Here is a 23,784-nt window from a genome sequence, read left to right as displayed (position 1 = left end):
TATAGATTAGAGCAGAGAGTGATCATGACAAGCCCAGCATCCATTACCAGCCTTGTACGTATCAGGGAACTGCAACGAGCAGAGAGGGAAAAAGAAAGGTATCCAACAGAGATCACGTTTGTTTTGATAGCATTTCACACCATATCATCCCAGTTATTTTTCTTGTCCAAGTAAAACAAAGGAGTAGAGCTTCTTGAGTTAATTCACACTGCCTGTTTTGAATTTTCAGAGAAATAAACTCAAGACCTCTGAGTTACAACAAACACCCCGTGAGTCAAAAACAAGCAATGTAATAAATCTCTTAAGACAAAAGGATATTGGTCACAGAGAAACAGAATCATGCTGAAACCAAGAACTTTATGTCATAATTACAAAAGAGAGCTCCAGCAGAGCTAACAAAACCTTTTACCTTTCAGATTAACAATAAGTCAAGTATTTTAGCTCTAAAGACTAAAAATCCTTTAGTATCTTACAGTTAGAAATGGTAATAACAGTTACTTCAAGGATTTATCCTTGCTCTTATTTTGCAGTGTTAGGAGAGCACAAGACACTTAAGTATATGAAAACAATCAGATCAGCACTGGTATGAACTCTCTCAGAGAAAACCTGGATCAAACCAGACAGCATCTGGAAAGCAAATTCTGAGTATTTCTTTCTGGAGTGGAAGCCACAGGATAGTTTTCTAGATGATTTGATCAACTTAGAAATAAACAGATGTTATGGTTTTAGGGAAAGTTGACTCCTTAAAAGCCCATAAATAAATAATCCTTCAGTTTCTGTCTTCACTTACAAGGGATATGGACTTTGAAGGAGAAGTGATGTGAGGCAGAAACAAATAATCAAAATAATAAGCAATGCAACATTGAACAGAGTCAACTCAGCAATGAGGAGGAATTCAAAATAATGACAGACATCTGCTGACAGAAACCAATAGGAAGAATGACGACGTGAGCTGCTCTTTCTTGACTGCTGTAAACTGAACCTATTCTGGTCCTGACAGGAGAAATATTTGCATGCACCTCAACATTAATGTGCACATGGTCTTTGATTTTACGATAGATCATACAAACAGAGTGAGATAGAGATAATTGCATTCATAAATAATTAAAAGAAGCCCTTGTTAGCTTTGTACACTTGTCTAGAGATATCATGATGTTGTGGTTTAACCCGGCCAGCAGTTAAGCGCCACACAGCCATTCGTTCATCCTCCCCCCTCCCTCTCTCGGGGGGGGGGGGGGGAGAGAATTAGAAAGAAATGAAAACCTGTGGGTTGAGATAAAGACAGTTTATTAGATGATTAGATGCCATCAGATGGGATGGAATACCCTTTTGGCCAGTTTGCGTCACCTGTCCTGGGTCTGTCCCCTCCTAGCTCCTGCTACACCCCCAGCCTGCCCGCTGGCAGGACAGAGCGAGAAGGTGAAAAGTCCTTGGCTTAGCGTAAGCACTGCTCTGCGACAATTAAAACATCAGTGTGTTACTCTTCTCATCCTAAATCCCAAACACAGCACCATACCAGCTACTAGGAGAAAAATTAACTCTATCCTAGTCAAGACCAGGACACATGATTACAGACAAGCCTTTCTTCCTTACCCCAAACTAATCTAGAGGCATGGCACTCAGATTTTCGAGGAAGAAAAAAAAAAAAAAAAAGGTCCAAACAAGAAATTTCTTCCAATATGAGTACATCAAAATCTGACTTATCCTACTTTGTTATTTTCATTAGTTCTTGAAGTAGAGCTGAACATAACTATTATCTAAAAACAAGAGATATAACACATAGATAATGGGGTCATCTTTTTAAATCTATCTGTATGTACTAAGTAGTACATGGATCAAAAAAGGATCAAAATCCTTGGGAAAAATGTTGAAAAACACACAAATGATGAAACCACTGGCTACAAGGAAAAATACCTGGATAATCAAAAAAGTGTGTGACACTAAACAATAGGTATGATAAATAAAAACGTACAAAGGAAAAACAAAATATCAAAAAAGTTGTAGAAGCAATTGGAGATGCAACATGAAGAAACAGAATGGAAGAAAAATACTACATTCTAACATTAAAGGGAAGGGAAATGTAATATAATGCAGGAAGTGAACGGTGACAGTTTGAAATCTGACTTTGAACAGACCTAGAGAACAATTTTTTGGCAGAAAATATATCAGTAGCTTTCCCCAAGGCAGCAACAAACATTCCAAGATGGAGTTTGCTCTCAATATTGAGCAGGCATCATCAAATGTCCATCACATACATGAATATTTAATTTCTGAGAAAGCAAAAAAGCCAAGATTTAACAGAACATTTAACAAGAATTAACAGAAAGAAGAATCAAGGAAGTGATCTGGACAAATGAAAGACAAATTAGAACACAGAAAGGAAATAAGTAGACATTTTGGTTAAGCAGAATAAGAATGCAGTCACAGGCAGCAAAAAACATAACTCCATGTGTGATGACTTGCAACTGTAGCAGGTGACTGTTTCATAAAAGCTCAGAGGCTCCTACAGACAAGCAGAATTCTATATTAAAAAAAAAAAAAAGCAGGAAAAATATAAACAACTAACAGGGAAATTAAGAGTTATTCCTAGAAATGTTAAAAAACTGTAAAATCCCTATCAGAGGAAAAAAATGAGGTTTTAAGAAACTGACCTACTATTATGCTGTTTCTTTATTTACAGGTTTTATAGACAAATATCCAACAAATAACATCCATACCAAACTGCTCCCCGAGAGAATTACATAGAAAGGGATAACAAAAACAAAGAAAGATAGTCAATGAAAACAGTCTGAATAATGAAAAGATAAATACTTTTCTGATCTAAAGCCATATAAAGCTAATGCTAGACGCAACAGATATTACAGGATAACTGCATTCCCTACCACACCTGTGGAAAATAATTTATTTTGTATATATAAAGAAATTTCAAGGAGAAATGGTAGGTCAGGATGACTAACAGAACACAAAGAAGACTACAGGCCAAGACAGCAAATTTGTTAAAAGATCTAAATAGCATCCAAAGAACAAAGTAACCTCAACTTTGAAATGCCATTCTGTATCACAGAAACATATTTAATTCAGGCACCTTACATACTTCCTGTCCCAATTAAATCAAGATAATTTAGTTACCACAGGAATAATCTACTGATAGAACTACTCCTTAATTTGCTTTTTAAAAATAAGCATTCAAGAACTGAGGCCATGCAAGAGTGCACAGCAAGTAAAAAGTACCTCAGATAAAAAAGAAAATGTATACATTTTATTCTGGCTTCCTTGGGATTCTTCACTACAAAAACGTTGTTCTTTGCTCTCTGTTTTGCATGGTGCTATTAAAAATAAGGCAGATATTCTAGCCCTGTCAAACAAGTAGCATTATGTGGGTCATTGTTAAGCCATCCCTCTCTGGAACAGAAGCCATCCCTTTCTGGAAGAGGGACAGACATGTTACTACTGAGCAATATTCTTAGTGGTCTAAATTTCCCCATTCCCATAAAATTCAAAAAAAAAAAAAAAAAAAAAAAAAAACAACAGGAGAAACCCTGAAACTCTAAGTGAACTACTTGCCCTTTTTGAAATTTTTTAAGACAAGATGCTTAAGAAACTAAAACATTTATACAACAGCTTTAACAGGAGAAAAAGGTGACTAGACAGACTAAGTCAAGGAAAGGACAGGGACACATCAAGCATGAAAGAAGCTGAGCTAAAAGGTAAGGAAGAGATTGTAAACCGTTCATTTCCATTTTGGATCCATTCTGGAAGAGGTCTTTGTGAAAAATACTAGGTATAATCTAGCTGACAACACCTAAGACAGTGGACATTCTGGGAGATATCAAGCTGGGAAGACCATAAAGAATATTTCCTTTAATTTAGACAGTAGCTATCAGAAGCCAAAACTGAATAACACGTTTAATTTCCTTGAAGCATTTTGTTTTGTTTTAAAGCCTAAACCTTTATATTTAAGCATTTTGCACTCTAGTTTTGTCATTCACTATTAAGGAAACATTGAGGTGAGTATCTACTGCACCTATAACAATATCATCATATGCAAGACAATTAATTTACGATTAATTAATACAATAGTTACAGTAGTTAGGACATTGTTAGAATCTTGACTATTGGTTTGAAAAATCAAAGATGGTTATAGTTACTGGCCTTTTGTCTACTTATAGCTTGTTTAAGTGAAAAATATTTTAGATGTTCTTCTATACAAGAAATTGAAATTAATATGCTGACTAGACTGAAATTAAAAAAAAAATTCCCTGTATAGTATTTAAAGAGTATGTTCATTATGTGTTAAAATCCAATGCATAAGAGACTGTTTTAAGGATAAAAACAGTTTATAGTCCTCATAATGCTGCAACAATAGTTTGCACATCTTGCCATCAGTTTGTAAGTAAAATTGATGATTTTAATCCATATTGTTTTTTGCCCAGAGAAGTTCTGAATGCCCCATCCCTGGCAGCATTCAAGAACAGGTTGCATGGGGCTTTGGGCTACCTAGTCTAATGGGAGGTGTCCCTGCTTATGGCAGGGGGTTGGAACTGGATGGGCTTTAAGGTTGCTCCCAACCAAATCATCCTGTGAGCTTAGGATTTTTCAGGTTTGAATATCCATAGTCCAATATCCTTATCAGCTCAAACAGCTGAACCTGAAAGAAATAATCCTCCAATCTTAGTGCATGTGTTTTCTGAAGGGTCTTTAAAAATATTTAGAGTTTGGTCACCATTCTAATCGACAAAAAATTTAGGGGAGGAATTATTTCCACTATAGTGCTACACAACCTGGCTGCTGGTCTCTCAGCAAGAGCAGCTGCAAAACACACACAGAGCTAGCTGCTCAGCATGTATGCACAGCAGTACAAGAAAGAAACGCATAGAAGTAACTTTAAAAAAAAAAGCATTTGGAATCAGAAAATCTAATTAGAATGATATTGGAAATGCAAATGAAAATAAATCAACAGCAGCCCAAGACTCAAGACAACTGTAAAACAGATCATAGCATTAACTCAACATTGTGACTTTTGAAGATTTTTTCATCTAATCACTTCAGAATCAGTTTGCTGAAATTCTCAGCCAACTCAAAACATATTTGAAATTTTAAACAGTCTAGCACACACCTTCTAACAATGTAACTTCTGAGGTTTTTCTTTTGTTTAAGAGGGGGGTGCACTGAGCATCTGCCTGAGAATTTTTGAATAACACTAACTCATGGCTATCCACCCTCCAACCATAGTTTTTAGGCCATGACTACAGTAGATTAATTCCCAAAAATATGCAAATTACAGCAACCTTCTCTAAGTTGTTTATAACACAGCTTACAGGTCAGAAGGACTTTTGCTATTGCTTACTAGTGCTCATGCGACTGCCTTTTAACTTCTGGAGGCACAGTATATAACACAGCAGTTATCTGTACTGACACAAAACGTGAGATCTATCCCCAAGTTGAAAATAATGGAAACAAGGAAAAATACAGGCAATACAAAATTGAAAGAAAGCACACACACTTTTCTGCTCATCTTATTTCTATTCTCATAAGAGCCTGTGTAAACATAACATCCTCTTGTGAATATAAATAAACAAAAACTACTGTTATTCATTTAAATATAATACTGGAGTGTAGCAACATTTCTACCTATAGAAGAAACCTCTAAAAATCTATACCTGCTGGGGAATTAAAGAAACAAATTATTTCTGGTGTTGAATTATATCAACCTTTCGAAGAACACCGAGACAAGCTATTATTATCTTTGCATTCTAAATATATAGTAATACCACTATTAATCTCAGTGTGTGAAATTATTTACAGAAAAATTAAACTCTCATAATTAGAAAACATGATGGCACTAGTCAACTGGAGATGGGTTTGAATGTTATTATACCTTCATTTTCCAAAATTCTGCTCATGGATATCTGGAAATCAGGTGAACACTGCAGCAAATCCAACAGCAAAGGTCTGCCTTAGCCTAGAACAAGTGTGGTATGCCTTCCACTGATATTAGTGTATGTAAAGAAGGGGAAAAGCATTCTATGTTGACATTTATGCATACATTATAGTTGTCCATCACTAATTTTAAAATAACTACAACTAAAATCTTACAACTTCATGCTATACAATCTTGAAATGTGTTGTATACTCTATAACATTACGATGTATTAAGAGCATCAACAAAGGAACTGTTCCAAAAATCATGTAATGAAAAAAACCATTCTTTTATTTTGCACTAAGTGAATTCCACATGACCAAATCACAATTGTAACCCTGTAACCGAGACAACTTGAAGGTCTTGACCTCAGTATGAATGTACCCTGATTAAAAAAAAAAAAAAAAAAAAAAAAAAGAAGACCTAACATCTTAGATGCTATGGAACAACATAAGCTGCAACTAGATGCTTCTGTATAGTCTAACTCCTGTAGGAAATGAAATACTTCTTTCAAGTTACTTTTTCCTTCCTCTTTGCTATCAACAGCAGAATATTTATAGTCAGGAAGCCTGGATGCTATTCCTAGCTCTGAGAAATAACAGTGGGCAGAAAGGTGATGGCAAATCAGTTTGGTCACTTTGAAAGGCAGGATGAGATATTGGTACGATTTGCACAGACGATCAGCCTTCAGTCCTACATCAGCATTTTTATTTATTTTTTTAATTTGGAAAATATACAGCTTCCTACTTTCCCAAGCATCGTTTTAATTTTCTTGTTTACAACTCTGGCAACAGTCCTCTAGATTAGACAGATAGCTGGTGGGAACAAAAAAAAAAAAAAAACAAAAAAAAAAAACACAGTATTTCCCTCCTCTTTCCTCCACATGCTTATCAGGAAGATATCAATATTTGAACTATGGCAGATACATTATCAAATTTCACTGAGCTTATCTTTGCACATGAATTCTCCATTATGGTGAAAAAAAGCTGTAATCTACTGCATATAATTGACTCCATATAAGTCACTTTGGTTAATGAAGAGATTATATACTATAATTCTATGTAGCCCAAAGAGATTCCAGTAAGGAGCTTAGACCATATGCAAATAATGCTATAAAACATAGTAAGCACTATGACTGGAGTCAGGTAAAAATAAAAATAAAAATCCACAAACATTTTTGCATCAATAAATTTTCAAGAAAGTATGAAAGATTCTGATATTGTCAAAGATGACATTCTGCACATTATTTTTTTCCACTTCAAACAGATGAACAAGAAAAAAACATGTTAAAACTGAACAAAGCTATAACTGATATGTAAGCAAGATCTGTCTCAAAAATTTTATTTAATCATCCTGTAATTTCAGTTTTAAAACAGAACCATGCAAAAGCTTACTTCAGAAGGCAGGTGGGGAAAAGTGTAACTATAACATCTGTTTGGCTTGCTGAATAGACACAGCGAAGAGTTGTAAGTGCCATGAAGAAAAAAAGCTCAGAACTCTTTTCTCTCTTTTTCATACATGTAATCTACATTAATTTAACCCAGGTCCTTGTGTCATTAATGGAAAGCCTATAATCTTCAGAGAGATGTAAGGATTGATGACAATGTGTTCTGTCCTCTATCTTCCTCTATTAAAAGAATTCCAGTATATAACTAATGATCTACCAGCAGGTCCTTGGCATCCTGCAAACTGGTTATAGAGAAGCTCAAAATTTCCCTCTATTTATCACTTCACATACACATTTCTTCACAATCAAGTGTTATACAGAAGCGATGCCAAAAATCACTTATTCTTTAGACTGCTGTTATAAGTAGTTCAAAGCAACTGCAATTAGAGCATGTACATGTACATTTACGAATAGAGCAGTCAACAATCTGGATGTATTCTCTTGTTCCTTACACTTTCTTGGAAGATACTTAGTAAAATGGCACAACAGAAAAGTTCTCTTATAAAAGAGTCAAAGATAATGGATGGTATTATAAGGGGTAAATATCTTCAGGATTTCCAATCTGCTACTGTTGTAGAAATCACAGATCTCTCCAAGAGAGAAGGGAAAGTTGTATTTATTTGACCACATGCTCCCCTGAATGTACAAGTCCAAATATATGAAATTTCATGCAAGCAGAGGAAATTATAACATGCAGACTAAGTCAAAAGTTTGGATTCATGTTCAGGCTGATTCTCTGTTCCCTTCTTCCATCATGCAGAAAACATCCCCCTTTTTTTTTTCTTTTGGTAAAACCTTTCCATAAAAAGATCCCACAAGCAATTAAGACAAAGTTAGAAATAGTAGGCAGTAAAGAAAGTTTTGAAAGCATCAAAATTAATAAAGTGTAATCTCCACTTTTAAAAAAAATCAAGCAATTTGTATATTGTATCCATTATCTATGTTAATGCATATTTCAGAGTAGTATGCCTCCTAATACCTTTTTTCAAACTACTTTTGATCCTGACTAATGTTCTCATTGTGAGAAAAATCTTCATCTATCCTCATTTACATTATTTCAGTGTCATTTTATTGCTAATACTCATACATTCTTCACTATCTCTGACATTTATTCTCCATAGTTTTATTCTATTGTGTCATCCTTTTATTGGTCACTTTATTGTCAGAGCTTCTTTTCCTCATCTCTCATGAGGAAAACAATAAAAATACAACAGAGCCACTGGATTTAGCATTCTTCTCTGTGACTACTTCTTCCACATTTTCTAACAACAAAAACTTATACAAAACTTTCTCCTCTGTCAGCCATCTGGATGAAGTTCTTGCTTACCTACAATTACCCGTGCACTAACAGATTGGCACAAAGCATTCCTGGAGCAGGAGTTCTTCTCATTGTAATGCCACCTTCCCTGGTAAGTCATTCATTACAAGACAAAAAACATAGCATGGTGCTAATATTAATGAATGGGCTCTGAGGTTCAACAGAAAGCAAACAATCACCTGTGATGGATAAAGCCCTTAATCCTTTCAAGGTAAAATAATTACTTTGTAGTTCCAAATCTGTTTCTAAGCAGTTTAAGGAAAAACTATGCATAGATATCATCACATAATTTAGAGGTTAAAAAAAAAGTGTCATTGATAAGATTAAAGCAGAAGTTTGTTGAGGAATGTCAAACCACGACTGTACAAAACGGTCATGATGCTTTAACAGAAAACCTTACACTTTAAATATGTTAGGAAACAGCAGCACAAACATATGAAGTCTAAATTTTTACCTTCTGCAAAGAATTTCTAAAATTTGACTGAAATCAAATTTCTAAAGGCCTATTTATGTTAGTCTTAAAAAAAGTGAGTATAGATCTAATGATCAAAACCAGCTGAAAGTCTGTTTATAAGCTCATTTTAAAAACTAATTGTATTAACTCATTGTAGGTTCAGGATTTACTATATGGACTTGAGTAAAAATGTGTTTCCTAAAGAACATTTTTACTATCAAACAGTTCATTAAATTCAAGAAAAGTTCTATTTTGACTTCCTGGGAGAAGTGCAGACTTCAAATTACTTTGGAAAACAAAGCTGCTGTATCAGCTAATGAACTTGTAATTTCTTCTCTCAGCCAAGCGAGCACAAGTTCTGCATCAGAGCACAATGCATTCAGTGCTCAAAAAAATGATGCTATAACTGAACAACTTCAGCTAGATTTTTAAGCCACTTAAGATACATCCCAGTAAACTAGCGTATTAATACAATTGTAATTATATTACTTGAATGTGGTGGGACAAGAAAAATGCAATTAACAATAAAAGTTGTACAAATACAAAACTGTATTTCATCTGAGTGTGCAACATATAGTTGGGACTTATGATCTCTCCAATTCGCCTCACTTGAAAAATCTTGTAAAATGAACACTAAGATACCAGCATATCATTTTATTTATTTATTTATTTTTAATTTAAATGAAGAAGCTGAAAGATGCTGAAGACAGAAATATTAAGATATTACGTGGGTGGAACCATATTCTCGTCTACCACGGATGGCAATAAAGGTTGCTAAGTTTCCAGTAAAAAATATCTAAACTGAAGGCTTCAGATGTGATGAGTTCAGGTCTCATCGTTTTTCAGTATAGCCCAATTACTAACGTTTTATACAACATTCTGCACTAAAAGAAACTCATCTTCTATCTCCCCTCATACCATATTATACTCATTTAAAAATAGAGTCAAATATCACCATATTTGACTAAGTCAAACACCACTGCAACTTCACGCTATAATTTACCTCTCCTGGTATTTATAGATATAACACGGTACTTAGTTTAAGCCACACAGAAGCTGTCAACTAGAGGAACGTGACCTACAGCAACCATGGGGTGAGACCACAGCTAGCAATTCCAAGTTTGAAGAAGTTTCTCCTGGTTCTCTTGGGTACTTATATCCAAAATGTTGTGTGTTCTCTTTCTTGTCCACAGACCTGTAATATGCAAACAATCCTAGAACTTACTTCCTTCTGCCACCTCCACTGATCAAGGAAGTTAAAACTAAAAAGGTAACAGCATGGAGATGAGTGAGCGTGTGGCAGTTATCCTGAAGAACTCTCACTACTCAAAAGTAACCTTGGTTTCTTCCACTGCCCTCTGTGTGTTCCCCAACTAAGAAGTTTGGCAGGCAGTACTTATCTCCAGATGGTGGACAAGTAAACCTACTTGAACAGATTGTATTGCAATATTTTACATTAAACAGTTATTAGATTAAATGTATAAATAGTTCTGGGAACTCGGGACATCCTTCTTCTGAATGATCATCATTCAGCTACAAAATTACCTTCCCTCTTGTTGCTCCTCTCCGGCCCAGTGAATGTTTCAACCTTTTCTGAAGCGCTGTGCTTGTACAAGAGGACAGCTGGTCTAGATCTGTATTAGCAAGTAGTGCAATGCTAAAGAATGGATTTGCAGAACAAAACAGCTGGTGTTGCAGTCCTAATAGCCACACCCTGCATGTTTTGAGAATTTTACTTCAAAATAATTCTAAGCCAGTTCCAAGGACAGAATGCCAATTAGCACTTGGAGTGCATTACCTGCACTTCTGGAACGTCTCGTGCTTCGGTTTAATTTCAGTAATAGAATCCAGTTTGCACACTCAAGAGCCCATTCCAAAATGCAAACAATGCATTGCAGGTAGAAGACAGCTGGTTCACTTTAGAGCCTGCTCATAAAATTAATAACATAGACCACCTTAAGAGGATTCAGGCGCCCAGAACAGCAGACAGCAAAGCATTTAGGGCACTTTACGTGAACCAGGATAATCGTTTGATTTCTGGGAAATGGTATCAACTGCTCTCACTATTTCAATTTCCCAGACATGCTCTAACTATAAGGCTACTAAATAAAGGGACAAGATGTCACATTCCGCTGACAAATTAAATCCTATCAGTGAATGTTACACAAGTTCACAGCAAACAATGGCAAGTTTAAGAATGCCAAGTTTCCGTGCACAGAATGGGCTGAAACACAAGCTACCAAATCAGACAAGGATTGTCCTCCATATGCGCAAAAGCAGAACTGCACGTGCCTTGGACTAATTTAGTTATGTTAGCAACCTGCAGAACAAATATGCAGTTACACAAGAACATTTTAGATGAAAGTTTTGAACTCCAGATGCTACATTCTCCATGAAGTTTGGTTTAAGTACTTTGATCACGTATAGGACCTGGGTTTAGAGTTATAGGAAAATGAACTCATAGTTGTCAACATAAAGGCAAATGTTATTTCACATAGGCCAGGGCAAACCTCTCTCTATATATTTTATTTATTTATTTTGCTATCGATATTGCCTAATTTATCCAGCTTAGACAAACCAAAAAGAAAAATGAGAAAGCCTACCACACATTTTAAGGATCAGTAATGCCCAAAACCAAAGAAGCATAAAGGAAATGAAAAGCAATGATAGAATCTGGAGCCTCTTCAGCGGATATTAATAATGTTTTATCTTAGTTTCTAAACAAATTGCCACTAAAGAAGTTAGTGCTTCCATTTAAATCACTGTCACATTCCCAGTAAGTGAACCCATCTGCTGTGGACAGCAGAGAGGCATAATTGTCTCACATTTTCATCTTGGATTAGGTTTTCTAGGACTGCCATCCTCCTTGAAATTCCAATGCAATTCCTGCCACTCACTTTCCACTAGGGTAGAAGATTTCACAGAAATCAGGCATGGAACTAAAAGATTAATGCATTTCACTGGAAGTTTTTTAAAGCTGAACCATCACGTGGTTACCAAGAGTACAAACTCTAACTAAATTGTGATGCAAAAATAACAGTTCAAACAATTTAGCAGTACCCTCCTCTATCCTCTAGCAGACTTCAGTATTTCAATATGTTTTAAGAACTCTCACTTCTGAATATGTTTGATCACTGAACCTAGCTTCTCATAAATCTCAGTATTTAAACCTGGTAAACATTATTTACTATTTGCGAAGGCAAATTACCAAATACTGTCATCTGGATTTCATGAGAACATTTGCTGCTAAACTGTAATAAAAGGACAGATCTAAGCAGCATGACCAAGATGTTTGTTTTCAATCAAAACAGTCTGATTAGATGATCAAAACTTGTCTTTTTGGAATTGCATGCATCTTACTGTGGGTTTCTTAATATGTTTACATGCAATTTTTTGGATTATCATATTTCACAGGCATTCTGCCTCAAAATCAGACCAGCTACCCATAAAAAAGCTGATCAGATCCAACACTCCAACCTGATCAGGCCATCTGTTAAGCAGGTCACATTGCAGGATAAGTTAAAAGAATCTAGGACTTGCTGAGAGAACTTGGAGGAATCTGTCTCCTAACGACATTTTACATGCCATTAACAGCAACTCCATTTAAAACATATGGCTGGTAGCTGATAAGAAGAAATCTTATCAACTTCAGTCATCCATCACCACAAAGACTGATCCACCTTCAAGTGATTTTTGCACTACACCACAGCTAGATTCATACACTGAAAAGAGGTTTTCAGGTTATGTTACAGCAACATTAGGGCTTGAAGAAAATCTAAAGCTTTTTATTTTTAATTAGGTCAGAAAAGTAAAAACTTAAGAGAAAATAAAAATTTTTAGCTCCTCATATTTTTATATTAAAAGGAAGAATTTTCAGTGCTCTCTGGGCCTCTGAACATGTCCTACACTTTTCCAAATGTTGCATTGAGCTTAACTCTGTGGTCCCATTAAGAAGATGGATAAAGCAGGTAGCATGGACATTCTCTTTTCGAAGCACCTGATCTCAGGCATAATCTGCAAAAAAATCTAACTGATACCCAGAACCATCTCACTAAAATGAGAGAAAGATTTAAAGAGATGCTTGAAAGCAAAACACATTTATTGCTGCGTGCATTTGTGCACCCTTCTAAATTCAAGAGTGTTCGGCCAAGTGAGGAGATACAGATTTAGCCTGATCTTCATTAATCTGAAAGAATTTAAGTCCCACATCTCAGAAGAAATCCCTGAAATATTTTACATATCACAATCAATATGTGCTTTCACCACTTCATACAACTTTAACAATAATTATGTCACTGCATGGAGAAAAAAAATCACAATACTCTAACGTAATGATTTAATTCATGTGTTACTTTTTTATTGATATTATTTTTAAGGACTATGTACATAGTCCTCATCGAATAATTAGTAATTCCTTCTATCACCTCTTCCTGTAGCTGAACTCTGTACAACATAACCAGTGCTAACAATACCAAATTCTGGACAGCACTGCCTTACAGTTCTGAGTTCAATATCCAAACTCTAGAGAAGGCCAAGATTTCAGAACCCCCCTTCTGCTTAGCATTTCTTATTCCCTAGGTTAAGATTAATGATTATACAGTGTGCAGCTATTACACGCTGATGTGTCCTACTCCTCCTTTTACTAAGCTTCTCTACAACAGCCTCACTTAATTGTAGTTTGAATTTCTCTCTTTAGAGAGACACCTAAACACATGCCAGTACAGTTAACTTATTTCTTCACTTTATCTAGCCCAACATCTTCCAGGGTACCTAGAAAAAATTATACACTTCCTTCAGTTAAGACAGATTTCTACATGTATTCAAATACCTTTTTTAAACTCCCTTACAGAATCTGAGTCTCCAGTTATGTCTCTTACAGAAAGAGAAAGGCTCACCTAAGATATTGCAACAGGTTTCAAAGTAAAGACTTCGTATTTTTAGTAATATCAGTACCCCAATGGATTTACTAATCATGGATTCAACTTAGGTTTCATTCTAGTTTACTACTAAAGACAGAGGAAGGTAATACAGAGTTGGTGCTATGAGAAGGAAAAAGAATAAAAATGTTTTAAGTAATAATTTAATTTATACCACTGGAGTCAACAACGAAGACAAAGAATCTATAATTATCAAGACAAGTTCAAGTAGCAGTGACCAAAAAATAGTTCTCATACTTAAATGAGAAAATCATATTCTTCAGCATAGTGAAGAAAAAACACAGTCATATAAAAGTAGTAATACTTTTATACTTATAAATGAACAGGCACTTAAAAGGACAGTGCAGTTCTGAATTAAAGGCTTAACTTTATGAATGTACCTCTGCCACTAATAAGCTCTAAGAGAGAAAATGTGTTGAAAACCTAAACGCGTACAACCTGGTAATATGCAGTATTAAGGAAATTAGCTAGTTAATTAGCTGAACTGTCAATTATTTTGTAAGTCATGAAAACAGTATTTTTAAGTATCAAAAGACTTCACAAAACAATCAAGTTCACAAAAATTAACCTTATACTTGAGGGACTTTCACCATATTAGCCATACTTTTACTCCAGTAGCTCAAAATCTTTGAAGGGACATTTACACTAGCTCAGGCACGAAAACATACATACCAAGACCTAGAAAAGTTGAACCAAAATGGAAAAAAGGATTCAGGACTAGAACCTGTCTTAGCTGGCCTCTGTATGGCAACTGGATGAGGAAAGTAACCAAAGGTTCTGATCTTGTAATAGTACAGCAGATAGCAATGGTGATAGGAAATTACTGAAACAAATTTCTAAACCAAAACGCACAGTAGAAAGTAGCTTTTATCCTTACGGCAGGGGATATTATAGGGTATATCCTTGAAGAACTCTACAAGCTCAAGATGTCATTCCACAAAGGCACTGCACAATTGTAGTTACCATTTGTGTTATGAATTTGATATACAAATGTTGTATGTAATACAGTCAAACTTTGCTAAGCTTCATGTCCAGTATGTATTAAATTCAGAAACAGTTGCTCTGGATTCCACAGAAAAGAGCAAGAAAAAGTAATGGAACGGCACAATTAGTATAAGAACTGCAACTGCTTAAGTAGAATATGGAGAACTGAGGATATTCTACAGTGAATTATTAGATTAAAATAAAATCTTACCGGTAAATCCTACTAGATGGGAAAACAGTTGTCCCCTAGAAAAGACAAAAGTCCTACCACTTTAGCAATCACAGAGTACTGCCATCGAGAAGCCTGCACTGCAGGGTACAAATCTTTTTCATCTCAAACCAAAACGTTGTAAATTATTTTTAAATTATTTTGTAAAACAAGCAATCCATTCAATGGAAATATAGGTTTGCTTATCTTTCTCTGAACACAAAGAACTTTCTACATTGTAATAATAGCATAGAAAATAAGTCTACCTGAAATACAGCATGGATAATTACTATAGGAATGTCTTTCAATTTATTTCATGGCAATCATTCATTATATAAATTTTTTGAGGAAAAGTAGTTATTAAATTCTACATACATATCAAATATTAAAGAAGGCACTATAATACCTACGTATATTACATGTATATCTAACAGCACTATATGAAAAGACAAACAATACTTTTTATCATGCTCGCTTTCAGATTTATTAAATCCAGAGGAAGAGGCCTAAATGATACCAGATAAAGTTTGGGGTTTTTTGTTTGTTTTGTTTTTTTGTTCTTTTTTTTTTTTTTTTTTTTTAGTTCTGATCACTAGCTTAGCCAACAAAATGTGACCTTCAATACACTTTCAGAAATGAAAATAAATCTGAAGATCCAATATAATAATATTCAAAAAAAAAAAAAAAACACACCATGCTTTCCCCTCCAATTACACTGACTGATTTATCCTGAGTATCTGCTTGAGTTCTAAGTGCTAACTGTATTTTCCATGTGGCTGCACAGGATGTGCTGTATAAACGGTTATAGAACAGAATGGGGAAAAAGATCAATTAAGCCACTGATCTGTCTTATGACGGCAAGGATGCCAAATGGAGACAACTGGGCAGAAAAAAAAAGTTTCAGTAATCCAATTACAAAAACACTATCAGGCTGTTGTAAGCATCCCTTATTTCACTTATTGTATGCAATCACTAAAGACATTAAGTTTCTTTACATGCATTTGTTAAAATTAGAACTGCTAGTTAATTTCGTCCATTTTCTCCAAAACCTCAGTTAATTAGGAATAGAAATGGAAGGGATACAAAGGTTTTTGTGGCTTTAAAAGAAGTCAGCAGAAAACAAATAATTCTTGCAAATGCTCCCAGCCCCATTCCTTTTCCTTTTAGGACAGATTCAAGAAACAACATTTAGAGTTGTATTCAAAGACATTTACATTTTCAGGTTGTATTTATTGCTTTTATTTCACTTCAAAACCAGGACAGTTACTTTAATGCTCTAAGTATTAATTGAAAAAGCTTCTTCTCTCCCTGCTGCAACAAAAGATAAAATGCCAAATTACCCAAATGGATATAGACCTTCCACTTTAAATACAGCTTTAAGATTACCTGAAGCTCAATCTATAACCTGGACTGAATTTCCCTTCAAAGATTCAACCTTTGCCAGATCTTAATTTTTAATAAAGCTTTAAAAGAGGAGCCTGTGACTTGGTATAAATGTCAAACATTTTCCAGCATGCTGTTTTAAAAGCAAAAACATGCAGTGTTCCGCAGTCTGGAGACCAAACATAACGCTTTATTGATTAGAATACCAAGAAGTCTTTTATACTCAAGTTTCATGTTAAATAAAATTTCAAGAGAGAGAGATGAAACATGAGTTTTAGTTATTACTATTTTGTTTTTAAAAATAAAAGTATCAAGAGGTCAAGAATCTGTCCTTTATTCCGCGCATGCCATTGAACATGCTAAATACTTCTAATTCTTCATACATCTTTTTACTGTTTTCTTCCAACACCGACTGCTCAGTGTTGCAGTAACAGAATGCCCAAGGTAGAATCAGTATTACTTCAGAAGAAGACTATTCTTCTAACATTTGCTTCTTTCCTTCTCCACTGGCTCTACTACACGTTTCTCACCACTTCTTTCTTTAAATTAAACAGGCAAGCAGAATGCTGATCAGAAGAAATTAATACTACTCTGAGAACAGCATTAGGAGACAAGAGGCAGGAACTCGCATTGCCTTTCCACGTTGGAGCAATGGCAACCAAAGGTGGCAGGTTTTGCTGCATGGTGGGAAGACCCTGCAAGGGTGACTTTCACTACTTTTACAACAAAAGACAATCACAATAAGTTGGTCTAAGAAAGGAATTTTCAAACAGATGTCCTATCCTGGCTGCAATGGAAGGAACACACCAATAATCATCGAGAACCTGGAATAACAGAGATGGGCTCACTACGCAAATCCAAAGGAAAACAAGAACACATGGCAGCAAGAGGATCTTGCCAATCTATCCCCGCTAATTTCACACAGAACAAAGTAAGCTCAGAGAAGATTCTCTCAGGAAAGCCATCACCTTTAGAACTCATAGCCTTTAAGAAAATACGTCCCAGAAGAACTGTCAAATGCTACCTTTAGTCTCTGTCTAAATGGAGAAGACTATCAAAAAATTATCTTTATGGTCATCATGAGGACAAGAAGTAACTGACTCAAAAATACAGACACTAAACACAGAAGTTTTGATTAGAACTTCACCCAAAAAAAGTATTTTTATAACAGTAAGATGCTGTAATAGGCTACATAAGTTCTAGAATCACCACAACTGAAGACTTATGAGGACACATAAGGTAAGATGTTTGTCGGCTGTTTGTCACAATTTGTATATACAATTGGGGAAGGGGTGAGGGAAGTAAGAAGGAAGAAGTAGGTAATCGTAATAAGTATACATGTCTTTAAACACTTCAGAAATACTCAGGCAAAGGAAACCATTACAAAAGCTTACAGTACAGAAGAGTGATTATAACATCATTACACCTTAACAGCATCTTTTTCAGTAGACTTTAGCTTAACAAAATACTTCAACCTAAATGAAGCTGATATGCAATAAAAAGACAGCTTCCCCATGTCTGAATTAGCAGTAATGACAAACTTACCTACAGAAAAACAACTACTCCAATTGCGTATCAGTGGTTTAATTAAGCTTCTGAATCATCCATCTGAAAGCTCAAAAATAAGCATTTTGTATACAAAGTAAAGTTCATAATATTGCAAAACCAACATCTAACTTTTAGGTACTTCAGTCCAAAACGAATGTATCCATTTGGACATAATACAGTGAATGATATTAAAGCAACATGAAATCTAAATTACCCGTGCAAACTTATAATAAAAAGCGAAGTGGTATATTTCAAGTTGTAATAGTCTCATTCTGATTTTCTGATTTCTTTCAGTTTTTAATAGTTACACAAATTTTAAGTAGGTAAAAGACACATAAGGAACATAAAAGGATTGGGAAGAATATGCCTTAGTGAAAAATGCTTATATTAAAGCACAATTATATTATCTCTCATACTGTGGAAACAGTTATTTTCTCAAGTTACAAACAGAGTTGCCAGAAGAAAAACCACTTCTTCAGTCACTTGCTGCTATTTCCACAATCAGAAAATCAGAAACTTTTTTTTTTTTTTTTTGCTTCTCTTTACTTAAAGGTACCGCTCAGCACCAGAATTAAAATTGTAGAGCTAGTTAAATTTGTAAAGACTGCTTTTAGGTGTGAGACTGGTGAGAAAGATACGATGTTGGTCTTCATCTAAGTTCCAAGTTAAAATATTTTACCTTTGGGCATGTTAAATAGTTTCTACATATTTCAATAGTGGCAAAAGCTGTCTTGGGTGTCCACAATACATAAGAATGAATAGACAGATTGAAGAGAAGCAAAAAGACTGTTTATAGGTTTATGGATTCATGCTGCTATTTTATAACTTCCATGACACCACAGAACTAATTATAAACTAATTCAAAACCATTCTGTCTCTCTCTTTTTTTTAAGATGAAACTCAACAGGCTTCTGTATTTATCATTCAGAATATTTTGCTGCACAGTATTTCAGCAGTTTAAGACCTAGTATTTTCCACTCTAAACACAGATATAACATAGTATTTACCAATCAATACAATGAATCTGTGACACAAAGTTATGCCAGTTTTCTCTAGTTTCCTCTATTTGTCTTTCCTTGCTAGCAGTAATTCCTTGAAACACATTTAATAGCTTAACTCAGTCCTCTTTTTTTCTGCAGTCATTATTTCCATCTTACACACTCAAGCAATCAATCCAGACACCAATTTATACATAATTTTCTACATAGCTGACATTTTAAAAGAAAAAATAATAATAAAAATCATTGCCTTCACCAAGGTTCCTTTCTTTGCTTACGATCCAATATCAACACCTCGAGTTCTTCTCAAGTATTTCATTTTGAAGTACTTTTTCAAGCACTCAAGGTTTTCAAAAAAGTTGATTGGGAAAGACATTTCCTTTCTCTAGTCCTTAACCTCTCCTTCCATACAATCACCTCCAAGAAATGCACACACAAAGCAAGGAAGAAAAAGGAATCTGAGATGTGACATCTTTTTATCTCCCAAGATAGGCATTTTAACCCTACTACATTAACTTCTCTCTTGAAGGTTCACTTTGCAAGAATTCACTGTATGTTCAACTATTTTTCCAACTTCTACAAAAGCTACAGCAATCTTGTCAGTCTTTGTGTAGAAAAACAGGCTCATTTTACTCACTTAACCTCCATCACCTTTGCCTTTTGCAACTACACTTACAGACAGCGTTGCAAACCAGGAACCCCAACCTCCCATAGCACAAGTTTCTGTGCTCTTTCAATTTAGACAATTATCCTGACAATGTTTTGTACATGTTATTTCCAAACTGCTTACTGTGAGAAAGGTCAAGTTTTGTGTTTCTCATAGAGGTATACCTCCCCCTATCCCACATATATTGGGCAGTTTTCTATATGTAGTTAGCAAGGCAAGAAAAGAAGCCTGGCTTTAGCTGTAACATATATTATACAGAAACATACAAAGAGACAATATTTATTCAACTGATTAAACCCTGAAAATCACTATGTTACACTTTAAGTTTGCATTTAGGGTGAGGAAAGTGCTTACAATGTTGCAGTGGTTTCTGTAAAGATGTAGCTGTAGATACAGTATGTTTACATAACACTAGTTAAATGCTCTGTCTATATGAGCAGAAGGCTTAAACAGGACTGAAAAGTGGAGGTAAAACTATGCAGAATACTAAGCATTAGCTCACCAATTAAATAGGTTAAAGAAGAAAGAAATCAAGCAACAAGCTTTTCAGAAGAGAAATACCACCTTGAATAGTACTACCAAAACATGTCTGTTTTAATCCTGTTACCTGCTATCTCTTCAGTAAAACTGCTAAACTTTATAGAAAGCATTTGTAGATGGCCATTTTAATTTGCCATTATTTATTGCCAGGAACGGATTCCATTTAAAAAGAAATAAAAATTATTTCGACTATCTTGGTAGCACAGCTACCAAGCTCCACAGGAAATTGTCAACAAAAGTTGCAAAGCCAGTACATCACAGCATGGGAGGATCAATAGTGATAAACATCAAACATTTTATTAAAAATAAAAAAAAAAATTTGAAAAAAAAAAAGTTAATTATAGCAGAAGACTGCCTACTCTTTCCAGTTGCAGAAAATTGTCCAAAACAAAACAAACAAACAAACAAAAAAAGCAAGCGGAAAAAAAGGGAACATGTAGAGTTCAGGTGTTAATTTTCTACCTTGACACTCAAATGATTTATCTCAACTTCCAAGATTGTTATTTAACTCGGTAAGTCCACAAAGTCAGACCACTACGTTGATATTTAAATCAGGATTTTACAGACTACATTAGGGCTTTTACTTTCTTGACCTATATACCTTAATAACCTACATCAAACCCAACATTTCTGATTGTTCTCTCTTCTGGATTATATAGTTGAAGGAGATGATTTGTTAGCAAAACTTTCCTTTTCTACCACCACGTACAAGTCTGGTTATTCTAACAGAAAATAAGGGATGCAAATAAATTAATTGAATCATAAAGCTCTACAGCACAGCAGCAGTCTGTGGTTATTCACTGGTCAGTGAAAAGTTATTTTCCCCTTGAAGTTACAGAGAAAGCGTAAGGAGATGCTATTACTGGCTGGCCTAGCGATGGGTATGCAAGAGCCTGGCCTGAAACTGAGTGCAAGACAGGATGAAGTGCATCAACCTGCAGCAGCATCAAAACCTGAATAAGACAAACACAGAGTTGATGAAGGCCTCCTGCTGAAACCAACCGCGAGCTGCCCCTTCCTCCGTGCCCCCCTCACCCCCAGGATGCCCCGAGCAGGCTGAGCACCCGCAGCGGCACACGGACACACCCGCCGGGGCTCTCCGAGCCGGCACCTTCCATTTCTCTTTAATTTTTCCCCCTAATTCCCTCCTGCTGCTCGCTCGCCAGCTCCTGGTGGGGCCGGGCAGGGGCCGCAGCAGCCGCCCCCCGCCCCGCAGGCAGCCTCCCCCGGGGTGTCAGGGAAGGAGCGGAGCCGTGGGGGCAAAGCGGAGGGCGAAAGAAGCGACCGTTTCTACCTCCTTCTTTTTCTGTCCTCCCCCGAGCTGGCCGCAGAGGAGCAGGAGGAGGAGCAGCAGCAAGAGGAGGCAGCTCCCGGCCGGCGGGTGCGGCACCGGCACCCACAGCCGCTGCCACCGCCGGGCGCCCGGCGCCATTTTCCCCCCGCCCGCCGGCCGCTGGCCTCCAGCGGGCAGAGCACCTGCGGCACCGCTGCCCACCTCCCCGCCGCGCTCATTGGGCTCGGGGCCCGGCCAATCGCATCGCCCTCGGGGCGCGGCGGCTCCTGGGAGATGTAGTTCTTCGTCCCGCTCGCAGCGCCGTGTGCTGGGGGGAGCTCCCCGGCGCCATTTTGGTGGTGGTGGTGGGCATTGGCGGGTGGCTGGGGGGGGATTTCGTGTCCCCTGGCTGGGCTGAGGCGAATGGGATGGCGTTCAACGAGGCCAAGCGCTGAGTCCTGAATTTTGGACAGAATAAACCCATGGAGTGCTATAGGCTTGGGGCAGAGTGGCTACAAAACTGTGAAGAAGAAGGGGTGATTAAGGAGGTGTTGGGGAGGCACTGGGGAGGGAAGGACAATCCCCAGACATGGACTGTATATCTCGAAACGAGACACTGGAACTCATGATAAGGAAGCGGCAGACAGACAGAGAAACAAATGTAAGGACTATAAATCTCAAAACTGGACATTGGAATTCATTATAAAGATACAACAAACGGAAGAATTAGCAACAACCAGCTCTTGCAATTAAGAAACATGCCAGCTCAGCAGATTCCTGACCAAAGGTGAAAAGTACACTGTGAGGAAGACTCGGGGTCTTCCTCCCAAAGACCACTGCCCACGTCCCAAAGACCCTTGCCCACAATTCTTGGGAGGCTCTATGCAGGCACAAGGTGCCAAAAGGCTAATTAGCATGAGAAGCGAGGGAAGGCAGGGATAGGTGATGAATATGTATAGGCGCTTGTAGAATATTGATAGATTGATTGTATAAATTCAAGACTGCTTTCCGCTTTGGGTATGCACGATAGATGGAGAGATCCCCCGTGCATCCAGCGCTGCAGTAAAGAATATACCACTTAAAGGAATTTCGGCTTTGATCTTTGAATCAGGGGACCTGGGAGTGTTGATCAGTGCTGACCTCAACAGGAGCCAGCAGTGTGCCCAGGTGGTCAAGGAGGCCAATGACATCCTGGCCTGCGTTAGAAATAGTGCAGCCAGCAGGAGCAGGGAGGCGATCGTTCCCCTCTCCACTGATCGTTCCACTCAGCTCTGGTGAGGCTGCACCTTGAGCGCTGTGTTCAGCTTTGGGCCCCTCATCACACAAAGGACATCGTGACCCTGGAGCGTGTCCAGAAAAGGGCAACAAAACTGGTGAAGGGCCTGGAGCACAAGTCTTAGGAAGAGCACCTGAGGCAGCTCAGGTTGTTGAGTCTGGAGAAGAGGAGGCTCAGGAGAGACCTTATGGCACTCTACAACTTCCTGAAGGAAGATTGTGATGAGAATGGGGTTGGCCTCTTCTTTCAGATAACTAATGATAGGACTTGAGGAAATGGCCACAAGTTGTGCCTGGGGAAATTTGGATTAGACATCAGGAAAAACTTCTTCTCTCAGAGTAGTCAGGCACTGGAACAGATTGCCCAGGGAGGTGGTGGAGTCTCCGTCCTTTGCGGTGTTCAAGAAGTGCTTGGACAAGGTGCTACAAGATACAATTTAGTAGCTTAGTGATAGGACAGTTGAACTAGATGATCTTGTAGGTCCTCTCTAACCTTCTGTTTCTATGATTCTATGAATGTCTCCATCTGTGTTGGGTCTGTCTGAGCTGGAGTCACCTTTCCCTACAGCAGCACACAGTGCTGTGCTCTGCACTTGTAGCTGGAACAGCACTGATACCACTCCAGTGTTGTGTCTATTGCTGCATAGTGCTGGCACAGCATCAGGACTCCTTCCAAGCCCCCAAGAACCAGCAGGCTGGGGGTGGGCAAGTGATGGGGAGGGGATATCGGCAGGGCAGCTGACCTAAACCAACCAAAGGAACATTCCAGAACACCTGATGTCACACTTGGCAATAAAAAGGGGGGCTCTCGTGGGGGAGGGGGCTGTTCCTC

General features: G+C 37.1%; 1 protein-coding gene across 4 annotated transcripts in view; it reads right to left on the bottom strand.

Annotated features, from left to right (window-relative positions):
* The window catches only part of TUSC3 (tumor suppressor candidate 3), a 119,170-nt gene extending 97,260 nt beyond the window's left edge, over positions 1-21,910 (bottom strand). For 3 of the 4 annotated variants that reach the window (XM_038178700.2, XM_038178699.2, XM_038178701.2), the window contains exon 1: positions 21,699-21,910. In XM_038178700.2, coding sequence (XP_038034628.1) covers positions 21,699-21,836 — 138 coding nt within the window. In that variant the 5' untranslated portion in view covers positions 21,837-21,910. The remainder of the gene's footprint in view (positions 1-21,698) is intronic. The other variant, XM_038178698.2, reaches the window with a different exon arrangement.
* Between the last annotated feature and the right edge of the window lie 1,874 nt (positions 21,911-23,784).

This window comes from Anas platyrhynchos, chromosome 4 (assembly GCF_047663525.1).
Source record: "Anas platyrhynchos isolate ZD024472 breed Pekin duck chromosome 4, IASCAAS_PekinDuck_T2T, whole genome shotgun sequence".
Taxonomy (NCBI): Eukaryota; Metazoa; Chordata; class Aves; order Anseriformes; family Anatidae; genus Anas; species Anas platyrhynchos.
Note: the sequence above shows the minus strand (reverse complement) of the source record. Positions and strands in the feature narration are given on the sequence as shown.